The following is a 25,832-nucleotide window of genomic DNA, read 5'->3' on the forward strand; positions in this document are numbered from 1 at the left end:
ATTAGATTTAGATGTGTGTGTGTGTGTGTATATATATTTCTGTTAACCCTGCTACGTGTCATATGTCACTACAATGCTTATAGCATAGGACACCATAAAAAGAGTCTCAGGAACTAGTAAACCCTACTCCACTTAATAACAGAAAGCCACGAATGCTTTAGGCCTCTCTGGCTTACTGCTACTAGATTCCCTGGGCCCTGCAAAAAAAAAGTAAGCACTATACATCTGTTTACTGCCACAGGGTTTCCTGTATAGGAACAGAAAATGTACCAATTATGTTGCACGATCTCCATGTCATAATATGTAGAATGTTCTCTTGCCTAGGAAACCCTGTGGCAGCAACCAGAGCCTTAGGCAGCATGGTCCTGCTTGTCCTCTTACTGGGATTATTGTAACTGTAAGCTGAGACACACCATTGCCCACCTACCTATTAGAAGGCAAGTGGATTGTTAGGATTCGGCAGGCTGGATGTGGATCCTCTGTGTCAGCAAGAGATTGGCGTGGACCGTACCGGTGGACCGGTTCTAAGCTGCTACTGGTATTCACCAGAGCCCGCCGCAAAGCGGGATGGTCTTGCTGCGGCGGTAGCAACCAGGTCGTATCAACCGGTAACGGCTCAACCTCGCTGACTGCTGAGAAGGCGTGGGACAGAAGGACTAGACAGAGGCGAGTTCAGACGTAGCAGAAGGTCAGGGCAGGCGGCAAGGTTTGTAGTCAATGGTAATAGCAGAAGGTCTGGAAACACTGGTATGGCAATCACAGGAAACGCTTTCACTAGGCACAAGGGCAACAAGATCCGGCAATGTTGGGAAGAGGAAGTGAGGTTATGAAGGCGTGGAGCAGGTGGGAGCTAATAGACTGATTGGGCCAGGCACCAATTAGTGGTGCACTGGCCCTTTAAATCTTAGAGAGCTGGCGTGCGCGCGCCCCAGGACGTGACAGCCGGGGACGTGGACAGGTAATAGAATTGGGATGCGATCCGCGAGCGGGCGCATCCCGCTATGCGAATCGCATCCCCGTCGGCAGTGTCAGTGCAGCGCTCCCGGGGTAACATGGATTTAGATGTTTGTGTATATATATATATATATATATTTCTGTTGAACCCTGTTATTTGTCACATGTCCCTAAGTCTGAGGAAGCAACACCCTGAACACCCCCGAAACACTGTTTGGATCAGTGGATGGCTGGGTTTCAAAAGATCAGATACTTGCCACCCATCTTGTGTATAAGTGATAAGTGATAGTGGTGTACCTGTCGCTTAAAAAAACTTGACATATCCTAGAGACATGTTAAAAATTTTGATTTGTCAGAATGAGAGGGGAGAAAAGTGTGGCTGACCGAAACAATCCCGGAGACTTACATCGTTTGTCTCGCTTAGCGTCTCTTCTCCCAGCTACTTTAGCTATTAGAAATGAAAAAACAAGAGGACAGCACCTCGTGTATTACCCAAGACACCAGTGTCCTGGCAAGGACTAAGAAGAAATGTTATTGTGCATATCACCCCACTGGGGTACCAATAATCCATAGGAACAAACTGCCAAGCCCGAAAGTCAAATTGGAGTAATGAAGAAAGCAACAAAAAATGGAACCTTGAATGTGGGCGCTGCTCTAAGTTCCAATAGTACCAACCCAGATTCTGAAGGATAATGAAAGTGCCTAATAGCACTATGTTTATTGGTATAAAATCCAATGATGCGTTTCAGATGCTCTGTCCTCCTTCCTCAGATTATTAACATGCCAATCTGCGGAAGGAGGACAGAGCCTCTGAAACGCGTCATTGGATTTTATACCAATAAACATAGTGCTACTAGGCACTTTCATTATCCTTCTGTATCCAGCTTGGTATTATTGGAGCAGCGACAAGGTTCAGTTTTTTGTTGCTTTCTTCATTACTTTAGCTATTAGTCACTGTCTGAACACATAGACCCCGACTGATCAAAACTTTTGACATGTCTCTACAACATGTCAAGTGTTTTTTTAAAAGACTGTGCCCGTTTAAGTGCTTTTGATTGTTTCTGCCAGTTCACTGCCCCATCATGATAAACCACCCCCTGCCTTTATTTTTATATATTTTTTTAGTTCTCTACCTTGATATTGCTCTGTATTTTCTGCTCAGTCTCAGTCAGATTCACAGACTGGGAAGGGGCGTTCCCCAGCAGGCGTGACATCATCTGAAGCCATACAGGGGAGAACTTCCTCCCTCACTCTGCTACACACAGCCCAGAGCAGTTCAGCCTGAGATGAGCTATGATTGGCTAAGGCTGCCAATCACTTCTGTCAGGCCAGCAGGAGTCCAAAGTCGGTGCAAGAGATGGGGGGAAATGTGCTCTGGACAAGTAGGAGGACATCTAGTGGCAGCTTTTTTTTAAACACAAACTTTTTTTTTTTTATAAACAAAGTACATTAGAAATATTTTTTATTTACCATAAGGAGTGCAATAGGAAAAATTAGCTTCAATGACAGTGCCCATTTAAGTGTCAAGGATACTTTCTACCAAAGTAGCTTAGATGTAGGCAAGTGTGGTCCAGGCTGGTGTGCGGTTGTACAAAAATTTGAATGCTTGCGCAAGATCTTGCAACCAATAAAATTGCAGTTGACAAATGACTGACCACTGCAAAAAGGTAACCATACCCATTACTGATGCTTTATAGCAGTGGTCTCCAAACTGTGGACCTCCAGATGTTGCAGAACTACAACTCCCAGCATGCCCGGACAGCCGTTGGCTGTCCGGGCATGCTGGGAATTGTAGTTTTGCAATATATGTAGGTTCATAATTTGGAGACCACTGCTTTATAGTTTTGATCTTGTCACCCCTCAACAGTCCTGAGAACTGGGGGGAGCAGAGATAAGTACCGTACATTGTTAAAGGGGTTGTCCAGTTTAGAAGATATATATGTGACCTACATATATAAAGAATAAACATTTGCTACAATGTATCAGGCCTAATAGATTCATGTCAGGCAGGAGTGCATTAGGATCCTCAGACAGTAGATAAGTAGTTCACGACAATATGTTTTCCAGCTTTCCATCATTTAAATGTTTCTTTTTGTTTTAGGAATTGGTTAAACACACTACTGATGAACAAGAGAAGAACAACCTTCGTTTGTCACTGGATGCCATGAAGGTGAGGGGTTGAGCACTGCCCACTGGATGTTGGTTAGCATTTGACATTTTACTAACACAGGCACTTTGGGGGGAAATTTACTTACGTATATACTCTGGTATAAGCCGACCCGAATATAAGCCGAGGCCCCTAATTTCACCCCAAAAACCCAGGAAAAGTTAGTGACTCGACTATAAGCCTAGGGTGGGAAATACATCATCCCCCCGTGTCATCATTCAGACCCCGTCATCATCCCCCCCTTCATCATCACCACCTGTCAATCCCTTCATCATTGGTCTTCAATCTGCGAACCTCCAGATGTTGCAAAACTACAACTCCCAGCATGCCCGGACAGCCATCGGCTCCACGCTCCGGGCCCGGGACTAGTGACGTTGCCTTGACAACGACACATAGGGACGTTCATGCGCAGGCTGCGAATAAACGTCCCTGTGCGTCGTCGTCAAGACAATGTCACTAGTCCGGGGACAGGCCCGGAGCGCGGAGAAGAGGGCCCCCCGGTGAAAATGGACAGCTTGGAACAACTAACCCTCCCCACCGGATGGTACCTGCAGCATAGATGGCCTGGACCAGCTCACCCTTCCTTCCCACCGAGGGGAGGTGAGTAGAAAACTAATAAAGAGTGGGGGGGTCTGGATGATGACAAAGGCCGCAGTGGTCTTCAACCTGCAGACCTCCAGAGGTTTCAAAACTACAACTCCCAGCATGCCCGGACAGCCGATGGCTGTCTGGGCATGCTGGGAGTTGTAGTTTTGCAACATCTGGAGGTCCGCAGGTTGAAGACCACTGAGAAGGGATTGACTGGTGGAGAGTTCACTCGAGTATAAGCCGAGAGGGGCGTTTTCAGCACGAAAAATCGTGCTGAAAAACTTGGCTTATATTTGAGTATATACGGTACTTGTGCTATGGTCAAAAGTTGCAAATGGCCTCGCATGGAGGGGGCTTGCTGGGTCGCCAACTTTAGGGCCGACTCACGACACCAAAAAGTCACAGAAATCTACTTCAGCTTTGCGCTGGATGTACTAAGAATCAAGCGCCTCTTAGTGAATCCAGTGGATCAAAAAATGGGTGGAGCTTTACTTATATGTGGTTCCAAAACACTACATGTAGTAAATGTGTCTCCTAGTGACTGATCGTCTTCTGTGTATGTACACTCATACAGGGGACAGAAAGCTATCAGTGTGGGGGTAGGTCAAGCAGGACTCTCGCTGTCTTTCCTAGAAATCCTTTTAGGATTTAAAGGAGATCTCCGGCAAAAAATAACTTAGTCCCTATATACAGGATAGGGGATAAGTAGCTGATCCCGGGGGGGGGCTGACCACTGGGGCCCCTGTGATCATCGGTACGGGACCTGGCATTCAATGTGGAGCGTGTGCTGTCTACCAGTAGACGGCTCGCGCTCCATTCATTTCTATGGGAGCTCTCTGCATCATCGGCGCTCCCATAGAAATAAACGGAGCGCTAGCCACATTGAGTGCCGAGTCCTGTCCCAATGATCAAGGGCCCCAGCGGTCGGACCCCCCAGGATCAGCTACTTTTATCCCCTAACCTGTAGATAGGAGCTAAGTTATTGTTCGCCGGAATACTCCTTTAACACATTTTTTACTCCCGCTCCAAATCATAAAAACCCATATACCTCAGCGCTCAGCTTTATTTCCCTCAATCACACTGGGGGCAGCGTAAATCACCTGACAGATTCACTTTAAAGGCCATGGACACATTTGCATCTGTCTTTTTTTTTTGTCTTCATCATACCATTGTCACGATTCGGCTTCCAGGTAGTGGATCCTCTGTGTCAGCGAGGGATTGGCGTGGACCGTGCTAGTGGACCGGTTCTAAGAGGCTACTGGTTTTCACCAGAGCCCGCCGCAAAGCGGGATGGTCTTGCTGCGGCAGTAGCAACCAGGTCGTATCCACTAGCAACGGCTCTACCTCGCTGACTGCTGAGAAGGCGTGGGACAGAAGGACTAGGCAGAGGCAAGGTCAGACGTAGCAGAAGGTCGGGGGCAGGCGGCAAGGTTCGTAGTCAGGATGGGTAGCAGAAGTTCAGGTACACAGGCTTTGGACTCACTAAACGCTTTCACTGGCACAAGGCAACAAGATCCGGCAAGGGAGTGCATGGGAGGAGATCAGATATAGCCAGGGAGCAGGTGGAAGCCAATTAAGCTAATTGGGCCAGGCACCAATCATTGGTGCACTGGCCCTTTAAGTCTCAGAGAGCTGGCGCGCGCGCGCCCTAGAGAGCGGAGCCGCGCGCGCCAGCACATGACAGCAGGGGACCGGGACGGGTAAGTGACCTGGGATGCGATTCGCGAGCGGGCGCGTCCCGCTGTGCGAATCGCATCCCCAACGGCCAAGACAGTGCAGCGCTCCCGGTCAGCGGGACTGACCGGGGCGCTGCAGGGAGAAAGACGCCGTGAGCGCTCCGGGGAGGAGCGGGGACCCGGAGCGCTAGGCGTAACAGTACCCCCCCCCTTAGGTCTCCCCTTCTCTTTGTCCGGTAACTGCCTCCCCTGGGATGAGGACACCGGGAAAGAATGGAGGGTTTCCTCAACGGCAGGCAGTACAGCGGGAGTGGGAATGGGGAGGGAGGGCAGAGGGCGAGGCCTGGCACGGGGCAGTGTGACACCAGGACGGGGGCCATGGGGAGGCACAGAGGCTTGCCTGACGGGACTGGGAGGGGGGGAGAGGCACTTCCTGTGGCAGGCAGAGTCCCAGTTCCTGATCTCCCCGGTGGTCCAATCAATGGTGGGGGAATGAAGCCGGAGCCAAGGCAGACCGAGGAGGACCTCAGAGGTACAGTTGGGGAGAATGAAGAACTCAATCCTCTCAAGGTGGGGTCCAATAGACATGAGGAGGGGCTCTGTGCGGTAACGCACGGTGCAGTCCAATCTGGCTCCGTTGACCGCGGAAATGTAGAGCGGCTTGACGAGACGGGTCACCGGGATGCTGAATTTATTAACAAACGACTCCAAAATAAAATTTCCAGAGGCACCGGAGTCCAAGCAGGCCACGGCTGAGAGGGAGGAGTTGGCTGAAGAAGAAATCCGCACGGGTACCGTGAGACGTGGAGGAGCAGACTTGGAACCAAGAGACGCCACACCCACGTGAGCTGGGTGCGTGCGTTTCCCAGGCGTGGAGGACGGATAGGGCAATCCACCAAGAAATGCTCGGTACTGGCACAGTAAAGACAGAGATTTTCTTCCCTACGGCGATTCCTCTCTTCCTGGGTCAGGCGAGACTTATCCACTTGCATGGCCTCCTCGGCGGGAGGCCCAGGTGTAGATTGCAACGGATACTGTGGGAGAGGTGCCCAGAGATCTAAGTCTTTTTCCTGGCGGAGCTCTTGGTGTCGCTCAGAAAAACGCATGTCAATGCGGGTAGCTAGATGGATGAGTTCTTGCAGATTGGCAGGAATCTCTCGTGCGGCCAGCACATCCTTGATGCGACTGGATAGGCCTTTTTTAAAGGTCGCGCAGAGAGCCTCGTTATTCCATGATAACTCGGAAGCAAGAGTACGAAATTGGATGGCGTACTCGCCCACTGAAGAATTACCCTGGACCAGGTTCAACAGGGCAGTCTCGGCAGAAGAAGCTCGGGCTGGCTCCTCGAAGACACTCCGGAGTTCAGTGAAGAAGGCCTGGACTGTGGCTGTGGCAGGATCATTGCGGTCCCAGAGCGGTGTGGCCCAAGACAAGGCCTTTCCTGAAAGAAGGCTCACTACGAACGCCACCTTAGACCGTTCTGAAGGAAACAAGTCCGACAACATCTCCATATGCAGGGAACACTGAGACAAAAATCCACGGCAGAGTTTAGAGTCCCCATCAAATTTGTCCGGCAGGGACAAGCGGAGGTTAGGAGCGGCCACTCGCTGCGGAGGAGGTGCAGGAGCTGGCGGAGGAGATGGTTGCTGCTGTAGCAGAGGCAGAAGTTGCTGTAACATGGCGGTCAACTGCGACAGCTGCTGTCCTTGTTGGGCAATCTGCTGCGATTGCTGAGCGACCACCGTGGGAAGATCAGCGAGACTTGGCAGCGGCACCTCAGCGGGATCCATGGCCGGATCTACTGTCACGATTCGGCTTCCAGGTAGTGGATCCTCTGTGTCAGCGAGGGATTGGCGTGGACCGTGCTAGTGGACCGGTTCTAAGAGGCTACTGGTTTTCACCAGAGCCCGCCGCAAAGCGGGATGGTCTTGCTGCGGCAGTAGCAACCAGGTCGTATCCACTAGCAACGGCTCTACCTCGCTGACTGCTGAGAAGGCGTGGGACAGAAGGACTAGGCAGAGGCAAGGTCAGACGTAGCAGAAGGTCGGGGGCAGGCGGCAAGGTTCGTAGTCAGGATGGGTAGCAGAAGTTCAGGTACACAGGCTTTGGACTCACTAAACGCTTTCACTGGCACAAGGCAACAAGATCCGGCAAGGGAGTGCATGGGAGGAGATCAGATATAGCCAGGGAGCAGGTGGAAGCCAATTAAGCTAATTGGGCCAGGCACCAATCATTGGTGCACTGGCCCTTTAAGTCTCAGAGAGCTGGTGCGCGCGCGCCCTAGAGAGCGGAGCCGCGCGCGCCAGCACATGACAGCAGGGGACCGGGACGGGTAAGTAACCTGGGATGCGATTCGCGAGCGGGCGCGTCCCGCTTTGCGAATCGCATCCCCAACGGCCAAGACAGTGCAGCGCTCCCGGTCAGCGGGACTGACCGGGGCGCTGCAGGGAGAAAGACGCCGTGAGCGCTCCGGGGAGGAGCGGGGACCCGGAGCGCTAGGCGTAACAACCATGTGCCATTTATTCCCCCCCGCCCCTTATCCCCCCTGTGCCATTTAATTCCCCCCTCTGACACACAATGTGATACCAGTATCCAGTAACAGCCTAACAAATGTGGCTGCTACCCCCGGAGCCATTTAATTCCCCCCTTCATTATACTCTATGCCATTTATCCCTCCCCCCCTTATCGCCCCTGGGCCATTTAATTCCCCCTTCATCATACCGTGTGCCATTTATTCCCCCTGCCCCTTATCCCCCCTGGGCCATTTAATGCCCCCTTCATCATACTCTGTGCCATTCCCCCCCCCCCCCTTATCCCCACTGAACCATTTAATTCCCCCTTCATCATACCGTGTGCCATTTATTCCCCCTGCCCCTTATCCCCCCTGTGCCATTTATTTCCCCCTTCATCATACCGTGTGACATTTATTCCCCCCGCCCCTTATCCCCCCTGTGCCATTTAATTCCCCCCTTCGACGCACAATGTGATATCAGTATCCAGTATCAGCATAACAAATGTGGCTGCTACCCCCTAAGCCATTTAATTCCCCCCTTCATCATACTCTATGCCATTTATCCCTCCCCCCCTTATCCCCCCTGGGCCATTTAATTCCCCCTTCATCATACTCTGTGCCATTCCCCCCCCCCCCCTTATCCCCCCTGAACAATTTAATTCCCCCTTCATCATACCGTGTGCCATTTATTCCCCCCGCCCCTTATCCCCTCTGGGCCATTTAATTCCCCCTTCATCATACTCTATGCCATTTATCCCCCCCCCCTTATCCCCCCCTGAGCCATTTAATTCCCCCCTTCATCATACCGTGTGCCATTTATTCCCCCCCTTTATCCCTCCTGTGCCATTTCATTCCCCCTTATCACCTCCTATGCCATTTCATTTCTCACCTTTCCCCCCCCTTGTGCCACTTCATTCCCCCTCCGACCCTCCCCTGTGCCACATCATAACCCCCTTCCCCCTTGATCCCCCACTGTGCCATTGAATTCTCACCTGGCCTGTGTCTCTCAGTGTGCTCCGGTGGGCCCAGGTGGAGCCTTTCAAGATCATCAGCAGGGCCATGTCCACTTAATAACAGTGACCAGTGGCCGCTGCTGCTGCAGGACAGGACTGTCCCACAACACACATCGTAACTGCTGCCGACACATTTACGTGTTGCGGCACCCAGCTCGAAAAATCCTGTGCTACAGGATTGATGCATCGAAAAATCCAACGTTGTGCATATGATACAATACAGCTATAATCCCTGGAAACATTACAAGGTAATTAATAAACATTCCCAGGGCATGCTGGGAATTGTGGTTTTGCGGTTTTGAGACCACTGTTATAGTCATTACATTCTTAGATGTGATGTACAGTGTGATGTACCGTCAAGGGTGTACATACTTTTTTGGCAGACCAGATGCTGCTATCAGGCCCTTGGAAAGCTGGGGCCTTACCCTGGTTGGTCCCTTTCCTTTTTCTCATGGTAAGACACTATACAGATCTCCTCTCTCCAGGAAACTGCATTGTCAGCAAATTACTGGAGGGCATATAGACCAATGGGTCATGGAAAGCAAATGGAGAAATGAACACCAGACCCTTCTGTCCTGGGGGGCAAAATCAGACATCATATTAGAAGGTCCATTTTGATATTTGCTTTTGGGCCCCCTCTCTTCTATGTACACTACTAGGTATAGCATACTTTCCCTCTAACTGTGTTAAACTTAATTTAATCTAGAAGAACATTCTGGTTATCCCAGGAGCCTACATGCTGTCCAGAATTTGCACCTATTTTATTATTATTATTTGTTTCCTAAAACAAGTAAATGGTCTTTACTATAAATTTCCTATCATTTAGCTACTATTCAGAAAAACATTCAGTCACACAGAGTTTTTACTCTCTTGGTTGTTATGGGCAGCGCTCTGGCCATTCATTCTGGCCGTGAGCACTCCCTCCCTGCCGGTACCAGTGGCTCCGGGACTTGCGATGCGGGACGTGCCCACATGCGAGTCCCGGGCGTTGCTATGTGCAACACTCCAGTCGTTCAGCCCGGCCGTGAGTGCACCCCCTTCCTATGCTTGTGGCGGCCCCGGGACTCGCTGTGTGGGACGCGCCCACACACAAGTCCCGGGCATCTCCTTACCCTGCAGTGCTCCCAGCCTCTCTCTGTCTGCGCACCGCCGGCGTGCGCCCCCTTTCCATAGAGCACGTGCGCCGGCACTGCTAGCTTTAAAGGGCCAGTGCGCCATTAATTGGTCTGCTGCAGGGCGGACCTTATTTAAGTCCCGCACCTCCCTGTTATGGTGCCAGAACTTCATGCCTTGTGCCAAGAGAAAGCGTTTCTACTGTGATTGCCTATTTTGTGTTCCTGACCTCCTGCTCGTGACCTGACCTTGTTCCCTTGCCGCCTGCCTCCTGATCGTGACCTGACCTTGCTCCTTTGCCGCCTGCCCTTCTGACCTGTGCCTGTCATGACTACGTCTCACCATCTGTGGACGGATCATGCCAGGGGTAGCGACCTGGGTGCCGCCTGCCACAGCAAGTCCATCCCGCTTTGTGGCGGGCTCTGGTTAAAACCAGCAGCACCTTAGACTCTGCTCCCTTGTACGGTTCAGCCATTGTCCACACAGGCCAGTGGATCCACTACCCAGCCGCTTACATTGGTGGTATGATAGCAGCGGGGGAGGTTACACACCAGCTCAGATTGTGGATATAGAGGAGAGAAATCTTGTAGGACAGCTCACATCAGCAGAAGAGAGACAGAGAAGAGAGACGGAAGTGTGCAGGGGAGAAACATATAGGCTGTGTAAGTGAAAAGAGAAAATATAGCTCACATAGCAAAAATTTGGTATCACTGTACTGACCAACATGATGAAAGTTAAAATAAATAAATAGATAGAAATTGTGGAATTCTGTTTATATCCATTATTCCCTGAAAAGTGTTCTATATTATTTTACGTTTTTTTTTTTTTAATTATATGTACCCCAGAGGGGTGCCATTAAAGGGGTATTCCAGCTTTATTCATCATATCCACCATATCCAAAGGATAGGGATAAGATGTATGATTGCAGGGGTCCCGCCACTGGGGATCCCCGCGATCTCAGTGCAGCCCCCGGCAATCTGTGCCGTGCGCTGCCTCCGAGATGGGGACGTGACGTCACGGCCACGCACCCTAGTGATGTCACGCCACGCCCCCTCTATTCATGTCATAGACATGAATGGAGGGGGCGTGGTCATGACGTCAGATCTCTGTCTTGGAGGCAGCGCCCGGCACAGAATGCCGGGGGCTGCACCGAGGTCACGGGGGTCCCCAGCAGCGAGAACCCTGCGTTCATCCTTTGGATAGGAAATAAGATGTATAAAGCCAGAATACCCCTTTAAATCATGTCCTCGTACTGTTATGTTGACTGATAAATAAAAAATACAGCGTCCAGCTGAAGCTTAAAATAGTCCGCCACCTTAGCCAATTCCTGACATTTAATGTACATATTCATATACAGTTGACATCCTTTAGCAGCAAGGATCAGAGATCATCCCCATCCTGACTGTTTAACCCCCTAGATACTGCAGTCAATAGCTACAATGGCATCTAGGTGGCTAAAATAGGAGGGAAAAGCTACCACCACAAGAGGTTTATGGCGGCAGCTTATTTCCCTGTCCCTATTGAGAACACATACATGACAGATATCTTATGTACATGGCGAACCTAACCGCAAACCTTGTTCTAATTTACGAAGGTAGAAACAAAACTATTTACACAGAGTAAACTTAATACATAGGGTTCTATGTACTGTGCTATAAATACAGTCATATGTATAGTGTTGTATGAAATACAGAATACATGATACCGGAGCTTCAGCGCTTACATATCACCAGATTACTTTACACTGAGATTGTGTCTCTTTATTTACAGGATTTAGCTCAATATGTGAATGAGGTGAAAAGAGACACGGAGACAATTCGGGAGATCAAGCAATATCAGCATTGTATTGAGAACCTGGTGAGTATTATCGTAAGGAGATACAGCCATGCTGGGAACGGACCATTTTACACTGTAGTATACAGATGGGCCCCCCTGACCTTTACTTTTATTTAGTTGAAGAGGTTTCCATGTTTTACAGTCTTTTTTTTTTTTTTTTTTTTTTTTTTAAAGAGCCATAAATGCTTTAAAATAATAATCCAGCAGTTTCTCACCTCTCCTATCCTGCGCTGATCACCCTGTTCAGCCTCCTATCGGCACCCTGCTCTTCCCTTTGGAGTGGTCGTCACATGACCGCCGCAGTCAATCAGCAGTCTCGGTGTTATTAAGATGTTCTCAGTCCTCTCACCTCTTAGGCTTCCTTTACATATATGTGTGGTGACACAGGGGTGCAAGGAATTTCTTATCACTTCGTGATGCCATGGCACTGTTAGCCTATACCCGGTCCGAGGTGGAGACAGCTTCTCCTGGGCCAGACATGGGGAGTAAAGAAACACACCAATATCAGGTTATGGATAGCTGCCTTTACTGAGCAGGGTGCAGATGGTATTACACCAACAGTATGGTGCAGAGTGAAGAGGATGCAGTGTAACCCTTTGGGAGCCCTGATGCCTTGCTGGGACTTATGGTGCTTTTCACCCACTTGATTAATACTGACTTGAGCTTAAAGACTGAAGATTCTCCAGGCCGGCTGGGGTTCTGATAAGGTCCAATTGCTTTCTCCTCCAGGGCTTGACTTTCCACTGTACGGGGGATCACTTGCAGGATGGCTGGGTAGGATTGAGAAGAGATTTGTTCTTTGGCTTCCCTTAGAGTTTCTCCACACACCGCTTCACCTCTTTACCACACTGTTGCTCAGCTCTCAACTGAACTCTGAACTGGGGCAACTTCTCCCCCATTATACTATATACTACAGAATTTAGGGGTTCCCATTGGGCAGGCAGGGTCACCTGGTTTACACTGCTCCTCATTCTTAAAGGGGTACTCCGTCCCTAGACATCTTATCCTCTATCCAAAGGATAGGGGATAAGATGTCAGATCGCCGGGGTCCCGCTGCTGGGGACCCCGGGGATCGCTGCTGCAGCACCCCGCTATCATTACTGCGCAGAGCGAGATCGCTCTGCACGTAATGACGGGCAATACAGGGGCCGGAGCATCGTTACGTCACGGCTCCGCCCCTCGTGACGTCACGGCTCGCCCCCGTCAATACAAGTCTATGGGAAGGGGGCGTGGCGGTCGTCATGCCCCCTGCCATAGACTTGCATTAAGGGGACGGGCCGTGATGTCATGAGGGGCGGAGCCATGACATCACACTGCTCCGGCCCCTGTATCGCCAGTCATTACGCACAGAGCGAACTCACTCTGTGCAGTAATGATGGCGGGGTGCCGCAGCAGAGATCCTCGTGGTCCCCAGCAGAGGGACCGTGGTGATCTAACATCTTATCCCTTATCCTTTGGATAGGGGATAAGATGCCAGGGGCGGAGTACCCCTTTAAAGATACAACACACATAAGTAACATATTATACAATGCATATTGGAAACATAAATGAGCATGTAATAAAGTGCTTGAACAGATCAAATATGACAGGTAGTGGCCTTGATTTACTAAAGGCCAACCGACTTTTTTCTCTGTTTATGCGCCAGAATTTTTGTCGCACCATCCGTGCGACTAATTCTGCGCCCAAATTTTACACCGAGCAACCTACATTTTAGAAAACACTCAGTGTTTTTTTATTACAATAAAATGGGCGTGGTTAACCAAAAAATGGGCGTGTTCGCGACAAAAAGCAGAAGTTACTCGGAGTACTTCCAAAATCACTTTTGAAATAGCGTGAGACAGCCAAGAGGATGTGTAAAAACTACCAAAAGCAAGTGACTTTGGCAAAGGCACAGCCTAATGTGGTGGGGAGTGCTTAAACTATTTTCTTTTTCTTTTTTTTCATTGTTTTACAGTTCTACACAAGGATTTTTAGAATATGCAATGCATTTTAAACTTTAAAATATGCCTTTAATTGTATATGTATGTGTGTTTTTAAACTCCTATATTAGATGGTCTAAATCCATTACATTTTTTTGGTTCTATTTTGTTGCTTAATTCCCGTTAAATCTTGTGTTTTGCTTGTTTGGTTTGGCACATGCTATTGATGAATTGTAATCTATACCCATGTTTTTTAGTTTTTTTCTTTTAACCCCTTCCTGCTATAGGACGTATGCTTATGTCCAAGCATCCGACATGTTCGCACAATTGGATGTATGCATATGTCCTAGCGATCTCCGGCACTGCCGCGGGCAGCGCTGGAGATCGGAGACGGGACCCGGCTGTTAATCACAGCCGGAGTCTCGCCGCAGCTGCTGGAGCTGCGATCGCGCCGGTCCCGGCAGCATTAACCCCCTCAATCCTGATCATGGCATCTATGGTGTTGACAGGGGGGGCGCTCTCCCCCTGTTCACCAACGGCGGCACAGTTGGTTGCTATGGCAGCAGGAGGTCAGATCATGACCTCCTGTATGCCTGCTACGGAAGCCTGTGAGATCCAGCCAGAGGCTGTACTGTGTGCAGCTGATCAGGTCATACTGTGCTGCAGTATGGATGTATTGCACCATAGTATAACCTGTAAGAAGTGTGAAAAATAAAATAAAAAGTTCTTCAATAAAAGTATGAAGTGTAGAAATTTTTTTAAAAATGCCCCTTTCCCAATAAAAGCCCACATACATAATAGGTATTGCCACGTCCGTAATGACATGTACTATAAAACTATAATGTAAATTATCCCGCACGGTGAACGCCGTAAATAAAAACATCAAAAAAAGCGTTGGACGAAAAATAAAAAAGTTACGGCTGTTGGAAAATGAATGGCAGAAAAAGAATTTTGCTCAGAAAAGGAAAAAGAACATAGAAAGCTACATAAAATGGATATCGCCATAATCGTACTGACCCACAGAATAAATATAACATCACTTTTACCGCACAGTGTACACCATAAAAAAAATAAAAAATTAAACGCCAGAAATTTCCAGTTTTTCACTATATTTTAAAGTTTTTCACAAAAAATGCTGCATGTGTCAACAAAAATGCACCACTTATTAGGGATCGACCGATTATCGGTATGGCCGATATTATCGGCCGATAATCACGATTTTGGGCATTATCGGTATCGGCAATTACCTTGCCGATAAGCCGATAATGCCCCGCCACCCGCACCGCCCCCACCACACCGCGACCGCCGTAGTGCTGGGCGGTATACCGGTATGAACTGGATAACGTTTTTTTTTCTCCCACGGTATGGATTTTTGCCCATACCACTATACCGGTCGGGCCCCTCCCCCACCCTCCGAGTCAATAAAAAAATTAAACGTACCCGTAATGGGGGTGGTCCGGGCCATCCATCCTTCGTGTAGTGTCCGGCGGCATTCCGGGTGGAGGGTGAACCGGTCCGGGCTGTCCTTCTCCAGGGGTCCTCTTCTCCACTCCGAGCAGGCTCCGGCCTAGTACGCTGCATAGACGCCGCTACGCCGTGACGTCAGGTGCGTCGCTGCGCACGGGTGTCACTGCGCAGCGGCATCTATGCTGCGTTACTAGGCCGGAGCCTGCCCAGAGTGGAGAAGATGACCCCCGGAGAAGAAGGACAGCCCGGACCGGTTCACCCTCCACCCGGAATGCCACCGGACACTACAGGAAGGATGGACGGCCCAGACCACCCTGACAGGTAGGGGGAGAGAAGCGGGTGGCTGCGGCGGCCTATGGCACCGCAAAAGCCACTGCAGTGCATTGATTTAACGCGCCCGCTTTAAATCAATGATCTGCAGCGGTGTCGCGGGGGGATAAATAGCCGATAACTTATACCGGAATATAACTTATACCGATTATCGGTATCGGCCCTAAAAAAACGATATCGGTCGATCCCTACCACTTATATAAAGTACAATATGTCACAAAAAAACTATCTCAGAATCGCTCCGCTCAGAAAAAGCGTTCTAAAATTATTACCATTTAAAGAGATACATGTCAAAAAAGAGCCTGGTCATAGAGGTAAAAAATGGGTCCGTCCTTAAGGGGTTAAACTTGGAGGATGTGCGACACATTTTCCCGTGTGACACAAAAAAAAAAGCATGCGACAGAAAATGAACCGACACGTGCGACACATTAGTAAATCAGCTCCCAGAAAGAGAGCAGTGAAAGCTAAAAGAACACTGGGATTTTAGTAAATCAGGGCCAGTGTCTTAGTGGGCCCAACACCTGTGCCACAGGTCTGCTCAAGGAGATCCGCAGCCCACAGGACAGCCTTTGGTGCTGGGACACCACATAAGAACTGACCCATTCATTTGAATGGGACAGTTCATAATGATCCGGCGTCTCTCTTTGGATGCCGGAAGTTTGGACTCGCCAGACCGGCACAGACAGGGGAATGTATCTTGCTGCGTTTGTTCACAAACAATTGACGCCGGTTGATACACAACTGATGCACTTTTGGCATCAGTTGTGGCAAGTTTTGCCCAGTTTTGTGGGAGCCGGACGCCGGATATATGTAACTCTAACCTTGGTGATGGGAGCCATGATGCCCATAGTACAGCCCGTGACTGACAAGACCGCTGATTGGCTGTGGCGGTCATTTGATGGCCGCATCAAAAGGAAGACTATTTTATTTAATGCACTGAAAAAAAAGGGGCAAGAAAAGTGCGCACAATGGCCCTGATCTATAAAAATGTGTGAGAGAAAAACTGGAGAGGTTTTCACGTAACAACCAATCACGGTTCAGCTTTCACTTTACCACAGCTCAATAATCCCCTAGAGCAGTGGTCTCAAACTGTGGCCCTCCAGATGTTGCAAAACTTTAACTCGCAGCATGCCTGGACAGCCAACGCGGGGATTGGTTGTTATGGGCAAAACCTCTCCCCTTTTTCACCCACGCATTTCGATAAATCCAGTTCATTTGCGCGTAGTACACTTTTTTGGGGGAATTTATCGAGGGCTTTCTGCCACCATTGCATTAGAAAGAGGTTGCAGATTACGGCACATGCTTGTTATGCACAAAAGTTTGCTCCCACGTTACTGTTATCATTTACGGCAGAGATGGGTATGAAATGTAGGTGAAATTTACGGCCCCTCATAGCTGACTAGTTCTTGGTTTATTGCAGTATTCAGCCACCTTTGGATCTCCGGCTGTTGCAAAACTACAACTCCCAGCATGCCCTGACAGCCGAAGGCTGTCAGGGCATGCTGGGAGTTGTAGTTTTGCAATTGCTAAAGAGCCACAGGCTGGGGATACACAGATTTATTGTGATGAAGTGTAATATCATGAATCAACACTAGAGGGCAGGAGGAGATCGTGAAATGCTATTTTGCTACAATTGCAGAAAAGTGTCCACTATATATTATATTAAAATTGGGCTGAAGGATTTACGTTTACCATTAGAGATGAGCGAACGTACAGTAAATTCGATTCATCACGAACTTCTCGGCTCGGCAGTTGATGACTTTTCCTGCGTAAATTAGTTCAGCTTTCAGGTGCTCCGGTGGGCTGGAAAAGGTGGATACAGTCCTAGGAAAGAGTCTCTTAGGACTGTATCCACCTTTTCCAGCCCACGGGAGCACCTGAAAGCTGAACTAATTTATGCAGGATAAGTCATCAACTGCCGAGCCGAGAAGTTCGTGACGAATCGAATTTACTGTAAGTTCGCTCATCTCTATTTACCATTCTACAGGTTACAGTATTGGAAAATGTTGCACAGAAACGTTTTATAATACGTTTGGTATTATCTATTTATTAACTTTTTATAAACTTGAATTCCAAAAATATATATACTGTTTGTATGTATATATATATATATATATATATATATATATATATATATATATAAAACATTTTTTTTTTTTTTTAAAGGAGTATTAGTATTGCCAGTTTGCAAAGTTATCCTCTACTCCCAGGATAGAGAATAACAATACTACGTTTGGTATTATTTATTTGTTTACTTTTTATAAACTTCCTAATATATATATATATATATATATATATATATATATATATATTTATATATACATATATTTATATATACTGTAATATATATATATTTTTTTTTAAAGGAGTATTGCCAGCTTGCAAAGTTATCCTCTATGTATAGTTATCAAGGATATAGAATAACAGGCTGATTAGGTGGGACCCCCAAAGATCGTGCGGATAAAGGAATAGAGTGCAGCGCATTATTTAGATGCCCCATAGAGAGTGAATGGTGCGCTGGGTACTTAGGGGGAGATTTATCAAAACCTGTCCAGAGGAAAAATTGCCCAGTTGCCCATAGCAACCAATCAGATCGCTTCTTTCATTTTTAACAAGGCCCCTGCAAAATGAAAGAAGCGATCTGATTGGTTGCTTACATTACCTTCCATTGCTTCCATTGTGGCAGGCCTTATTAATAGAGTGTAGATCATATCGATCAAAGCAGTACAGAAGTATTTCATTGATCTATTTTAGCCATCTTATGATTTCTCTTACAGATTTTATTTAATTGTATAAAAAAAGAAAAACTATTAAAGCGTACCCGTCAGATCCAAGAAATTTTTTTTTTTAATATATCCCTCAGTACCTAATCCTGACCATGTACATCTAATTTTTATGTGTCTAGCACCTTTATTTTTTTTTTTTATTACACTTTTAATTTAGCTCACTAGTCTGAATTCCTCTCAAAGGGAGGGGGCGTGGCCTCACTGTGCAGGTCTCCGCCCCCTCCCTCAGTATGCTGTCTGCTCACATCTCCCCTAGCATTAGCAAAACTACAACTCCCAGCATATCCTCACTGACAGTAGCGGGGCACAAGCTGACAGTGGGAGGATTTTTCCTCCAGCTCTGAGCCCTGCGCTCACAGCTGTCAATCAAGGAAGTGTGTCCATGACATAAGTGATGACTCATGGACACAGCAGGACTAGTATGTGTCCAAGCAGACAGGGAGGCAGTTGTTTGACTGGTTTTTTCAGTATGAAATACTGAAAATTTTTTCATGAAAGCAATTGCAAAACCTATTGGTTATACGTGCTTTACAACATATCAAAAGTTTTTGTATCTGACAGTGCCCATTTAAACCCTATATAAATTAACCCTTTCCATAATTTTTTTTTTATCTCAACCCCCTTTTCCCATTTTTCAAATAAAAAGGTGAAAAAATGAAAATGGGCTATGACCTCGAGGGGTTAAAGTGCTTTGCTTACTTAGTGCTGGACCAGCAAGTTTTTGTTTTTGTTTTGTGTCAATGTGAATATGGCTGTAATTTGTTTTTGCAAAACTACAATTCCCAGCTGGGAGTTAGTTTTTCAAACCTCTTGAGCGCTGCAGTTGGGATACCATTGATCTAAGGTAGTGTTTCCCAACCAGGGTGCCTCCAGCTGTTGCAAAACTACAACTCCCAACATGCCCGGACAGCCTTCGGCTGTCCGGGCATGTTGGGAGTTGTAGTTTTGCAACAGCTGGAGGCACACTGGTTGGGAAGCACTGATCTAAAGGGTGAAGAAACATTATAAATGACCATTGTCTTCTCCTAGAATCAACCCCTGGAGTCATTCGGAAGACCGAAGGTGGATTGTGAGATCAGGTTTAGCACGCTGGACAAGCGCACGCGGCAGGACCGGTAAGATGATCCGCACATGAGTGAGATGTACGCCATGTTATTTGCTCAGAAGGTTTCCAAAGCCCGGGAGGGTGCTGACCTATTGACGGTTCCATCCTACTGTAAGAGTCAGGACGCTGACATGTTTACATGGTGACCCCCCTCTGACCGCATGCATATTTACCAAGCCACAGAGGAGCGCACTCATGGGGCTGAGAGACCTAGGGGGTCACATCTAGCAAAGGACCCCGGTGACTTCGTGAAATCAATGTAATTTTCCCAAGTATTGAATACAGATAACGCTGACTTTCACCTCCTTCCCTAGGTATATATTCCTGTTTGACCAGGCCGTCATTGTGTGCAAAAGGAGAGGGGACAACTACGAAATGAAGGAAGTGATCGATCTCCAGAAATACAAGATAACCAACAACCCCACCAACGACAAGGAGAATAAAAAGGTAAAAAAAACGCCAAAGTTACCTCGTAATTGGAAGCAGGAAAGAAAGAGATGTTGCGAGAAATAGAGAAGCTGACTCAGCAGTCTGATATACCGGAACGTTCGTGCCTAAGGGCTTCCCGTCGTGTGTTCCGTCTGGTTAATCGGCCAAGCCGGATAGGATCTTATAGAACAGGCTGATACGGCTAAAGCTGATGGAGAATCGATAATTCCCAATGACCGCCATGCGCTGCCCAGGAAGTCTCCATTGAACATTTATTGCTAACCTACTTTATTAGGCATATGGAACAATATCTGCATTTACAGAACGCTGTGACATCAGGACCGGTGTTATTTGCTGCTATGAAGACATTGCAGTAGAGAATAAAACTTTACAATGATCCTTTCCTGATTTTATTTGTTTCTGGTGGCATCCATACTGTCTCCTCCTTCCGGGGCTTATTGACATCACTGATATAATATAATAGTAAAATAATGACACTGTGATCACAGCCCCACCCCCCCTGTATGACATAACTTATATAAAATAATAGTAATATAATGACACTGTGATTACAGCCCCACCCCCCTGTATGACATCACAAATATAAAATAATAGTAATATAATGACACTGTGATCACAGCCCCACCCCCCTGTATGACATCACATATATAAAATAATAGTAATATAATGACACTGTGATTACAGCCCCACCTCCTGTATGATATCACTGATACCATAGTAAAATAATTACACTGTGATCACAGCCCCACCCCCCTGTATGGCATCACATATATAAAATAATAGTAATATAATGACACTGTGATCACAGCCCCGCCTCCTGTATGACATCACTGATACCATAGTAAAATAATGACACTGTGATCACAGCCCCACCCCCCCTGTATGGCATCACATATATAAAATAATAGTAATATAATGACACTGTGATCACAGCCCCGCCTCCTGTATGACATCACTGATACCATAGTAAAATAATTACACTGTGATCACAGCCCCGCCTCCTGTATGACATCACTGATACAATAAAAATATAATGACACTGTGATCACAGCCCCACCTCCTGTATGATATCACTGATACCATAGTAAAATAATGACACTGTGATCACAGCCCCACCTCCTGTATGATATCACTGATACCATAGTAAAATAATTACACTGTGATCACAGCCCCACCCCCCTGTATGGCATCACATATATAAAATAATAGTAATATAATGACACTGTGATCACAGCCCCGCCTCCTGTATGACATCACTGATACAATAAAAATATAATGACACTGTGATCACAGCCCCACCTCCTGTATGATATCACTGATACCATAGTAAAATAATTCAGGAAACAATAAAAGGGCTCCAAGGTTGGCGCTGTTCCAGTAAAGGCAATGTTCCATTCTTATTCAAGTAAAACCATATTTATTAATCAAAAACAGTCTTACAGGCAAATCAGAAGCAAGACGCTTTTCGGGCCCCTTCGTACCCTTTTTCAATTGCAGATGACAATTGAAAAAGGGTACGCAGTGACCCGAAATGCGTCTTGCCTCTGATGTGCCTGTAAGACTGTTTTTGATTAATAAATATGGTTTTACTTGAATAAGAACGGATCATTGCCTTTACTGGAACAGCGCCAACCTTGGAGCCCTTTTATTGTTTCCTGAATTTGCCTAGCTCTGGACCCGTTTATCCAGTATCCAGCATCCACTCCTCCGGCTTGCAGTTCCCTGGTACCCCGCTATTTGGGGTGATATGCATATAACCAAGAGGTGTAACAGGTGAGAGTCCATTTTTAGACTGTCACCCCCCTCTATATCCGCAGGATTACACGAGGCGCTGTCCTCTCTTTTTTTGTTTCTTCTCTTATATTTAAATAATGACACTGTGATCACAGCCCCACCCCCTGTATGACATCACATATATAAACTAATAGTAATATAATGACACTGTGATTACAGCCCCACCCCCCTGTATGACATCACTGATATCATAGTAATATAATGACACTGTGATCACAGCCCCACCCCCTGTATGACATCACTGATACCATAGTAATATAATGACACTGTGATTACAGCCCTGCCTCCTGTATGACATCACTGATACCATAGTAATATAATGACACTGTGATCACAGCCCCACCCCATGTATGACAGCACATATATAAAATAATAGTAATATAATGACACTGTGATTACAGCCCTGCCTCCTGTATGACATCACTGATACCATAGTAATATAATGACACTGTGATTACAGCCCCACCTCCTGTATGACATCACTGATACCATAGTAATATAATGACACTGTGATTACAGCCCCACCTCCTGTATGACATCACTGATACCATAGTAATATAATGACACTGTGATTACAGCCCCACCTCCTGTATGACATCACTGATACCATAGTAATATAATGACACTGTGATCACAGCCCCACCCCCTGTATGACATCACATATATAAAATAATAGTAATATAATGACACTGTGATTACAGCCCTGCCTCCTGTATGATATCACTGATACCTTAGTAATATAAGGACACTGTGATTACAGCCCCACCCCCTGTATGACAGCACATCAGGGCCCAAGTCCCTGATGTCTGATTGTGGGAGTCCTCCTGCTGGGGCCCCCCGCAATCTCGGCTGTGGCACCCCAGAGATCCGGTGCATGGAGCTTCGCTTCGCTTGATGACTGGTGATGCTGGGCAGAGGCTCGTGACGTCACAGTAAGGCCCCCTCAATACAATTCTATTGAAGGGGGTGTGACGCCCGTCATGCCCCCTCCCATAGACTTCCATTGAGGGGCGGTGACATCACGAGCCTCCGGCGCTGCACCCAACGCTCTAAACGAACACCGGGTGCAACAGTGAGAACGTGGGAGTCCCCAGCCGCGGGACACTCGGGATCAGACATCTTATCCCCTATCCTTTAGATTGGGTATAAGATGTCTAGTACCCCTTTAAGTGGAAATCTTGGGTGAGTTCCCATACTTTTTTTCCCAGGACTTGACCCCTGCAGCACATATATAATAGTAATATAAAGACATCTTAGTGCCTGTAAAACATTTTGGCATTTACTACTAATTTATAAAGCATAAACTTAAGATTTTGACAAAAAATGTGCGTAATGTCCGCGCGGAAAATACAGACGAACATTCCGCACATTTGCATGTTCCGGCGGCACTGGGACCGCTTGGAAATGTGTTGTCTCCAAAGGCGGCAATGCTTTTCCGAGTGGAATATGCCAAAATCAGGATTTCCAAGAGATCTGATGCAGAAATTCCAGGGGTAACCCTATTCATTTGGTTGCCCTTGGTAACCGCTTAATTCAGAACACAACAAGGAAAATACAAATAAGTCTTGATTGAATGATTAAAGCTTAACTTTTACTCAGAAATATGATAAAATTATACTGTACTGACCTAGAACACAAAAAAAGAAATAAAGTGGGGAGAGGAAGCGGGTACAGGTGACAACCCTACTTTAACTTAAAGGGGTATTCCAGGAAAAAACTTTTTTTTTATATATCAACTGGCTCCAGAAAGTTAAACAGATTTGTAAATTACTTCTATTAAAAAATCTTAATCCTTTCAGTACTTATGAGCTTCTGAAGTTAAGGTTGTTCTTTTCTGTCTAAATCCTCTCTGATGACACCTGTCTCGGGAAACGCCCAGTTTAGAAGAGGTTTGCTATGGGGATTTGCTTCTAAACTGGGCGTTTCCCGAGACAGGTGTCATCAGAGAGGATTTAGACAGAAAAGAACACGCTTAACTTCAGAAGCTCATAAGTACTGAAAGGATTAAGATTTTTTTAATAGAAGTAATTTTACAAATCTGTTTAACTTTCTGGAGCCAGTTGATAAATATATAAAAAAGTTTTTTCCTGGAATACCCCTTTAAATGCTAACCCTACCTAACTAAAACTATCCCTCCCTACTCTATAGTGTGGAATGAGGTGAGGGATACAAATAATAAGGTGGTGTTCAGAACAATCAAATATTGTGTGGGAAAAAATATAGAAATGAATACACTCCTTTTTCCAACGTGTTTCTCCCAATTATTACTACAGATTCATCAGGGAACAAGGAGACAGACAAATGTAGTACAAACAACAATTCTCAAAAGACAAGCAACAGATTAAATGTAAATTAATTAGACTGCATTACAGGCATTCCCTTTTGACATGATTTATACCCATAGACAGCCCAAGGATTGTTGAAGGACCCTAGGGCCGCATGTTATTAAAACATACTTGGTAAAACAACAAATTATTGAAATTTCACAAAGGTTTTCAAGAGATTGCCCCAACTAACAGGAAATATCCCAGCAGGTCAGTGGTGTTGTTGTCTGTGTACACTCATATTGTAATATCTGTATTCTTGCAGTGGTCGTATGGATTCTACCTTACACATGTGCAGGGGCAGAACGGTTTTGAAATCTACTGCAAGACCAGAGATCTGAAGAAGAAATTGTTGGAACAGTTTTCCATGGCCTTGTAAGTTTCCTGCAGAGTAGACGCGATCTTATGTTTTATTTTTACCTTCTAGATTTTAGTTCTAGATACATCATGGTGACGTATTTCTTCATGCTAGATATACAGTACATATCCATTAGATCAGTGGTGTCAAAACTACGGCCCTCCAGCTGTTGCAAAACTACAACTCCCAGCATGTCCGGACAGCCGTTGGCTGTCCGGACATGCTGGGAGTTGTAGTTTTGCAACAGCTGGAGGGCCGCTGCTTGTAGATCTCTGCATATACTGTATATACTCGAGTATTAGCCGTTCCGAATATAAGCCGAGGCCCCTAATTTCACCCCAAAAACCTAGGAAAAGTTATTGACTCGACTATAAGCCTAGGGTGGGAAATACATCACCCCCCTCTGTCATCATCCCCCCCTGTCATCATCCAGACCCCCGTCATTAACACCCCCGTCATCATCACCCCCGTCATTATCACCCTCATCATCATCACCCTGTCATTATCACCCTGTCATTATCACCCTGTCATTATCACCCCGTCATTATCACCCCGTCATTATCACCCCGTCATTATCACCCCGTCATCATCACCCTCTTCATCATCCCCCTCGTTATCATCCCCCTCGTCATCATCCCCCTCGTCATCATCCCCCTCGTCATCACCCCCCCCCCCCTCATCATCCAGACTCCACTTTTGATTTCTTCTCACCGGGCCGTCCATCTTCGGCCATCTATGCTGCAGGGACCGTCCGGTGGGGAGGGTTAGTCGTTCCAGGCTGTCCATCTTCACCGGGAGGCCCTCTTCTTTGCTCCGGGCTGGCCACGGACTAGTGACGTTGCTTTGACGACACGCAGGGACGTCCGTGCGCTGCAGACGCGCATGAACATCCCTGCATGGTGGCGTTAATGCAGCATCACTAGTTCGGGGCCGGCCCGGAACGACTAACCCTCCACACCGGACAGTCCCTGCAGCATAGGTGGCCGAAGATGGACGGCCCAGACCATCCCCTCACAGCTAGGTTTTTGTTCACTCGAGTATAAGCTGAGGGGGGGCGTTTTCAGCTCGAAAAATTATGCTGAAAAACTCGGCTTATATTCGAGTATATACGGTAGATATACAGTAAGTATCCAAAGTTACTTTATCGGATTTAGACATGGCTGAGTAGTTCAGTAGTTCTCCAGCATAGGCTGCAATACACATTGAAACCACTGGGTGGCCACACATAGACTCATAGGCCCTCATTTACTATTGCAAACCCGACATGTTTTGTCGGGTTGTGTGCCAGATTCTGGCAATTTGCCCCAAAATTTAAAAAACCCAGACTAACTCTCCATTTTGCTAAGAAAACCCCCCAAAAGGGGTGTGGCTTTTGTGAAAAGGGGGCGTGATCACTTAAAGGGGGCGTGATCACTGAAAGGGGGCATGTTCCCGACATTT

General features: G+C 47.0%; 1 protein-coding gene across 9 annotated transcripts in view; it reads left to right on the forward strand.

The window, feature by feature from the left end:
• The window catches only part of VAV3 (vav guanine nucleotide exchange factor 3), a 266,286-nt gene that overhangs the window by 161,488 nt on the left and 78,966 nt on the right, over positions 1–25,832 (forward strand). For all 9 annotated transcript variants that reach the window (XM_056523396.1, XM_056523393.1, XM_056523395.1 and 6 more), the window contains 5 exons: positions 3,056–3,124; positions 11,794–11,880; positions 19,391–19,476; positions 19,781–19,913; positions 24,300–24,409. In XM_056523396.1, coding sequence (XP_056379371.1) covers positions 3,056–3,124; positions 11,794–11,880; positions 19,391–19,476; positions 19,781–19,913; positions 24,300–24,409 — 485 coding nt within the window. The remainder of the gene's footprint in view (positions 1–3,055; positions 3,125–11,793; positions 11,881–19,390; positions 19,477–19,780; positions 19,914–24,299; positions 24,410–25,832) is intronic.

Source organism: Hyla sarda, chromosome 6 (assembly GCF_029499605.1).
Source record: "Hyla sarda isolate aHylSar1 chromosome 6, aHylSar1.hap1, whole genome shotgun sequence".
NCBI lineage: Eukaryota > Metazoa > Chordata > Amphibia > Anura > Hylidae > Hyla > Hyla sarda.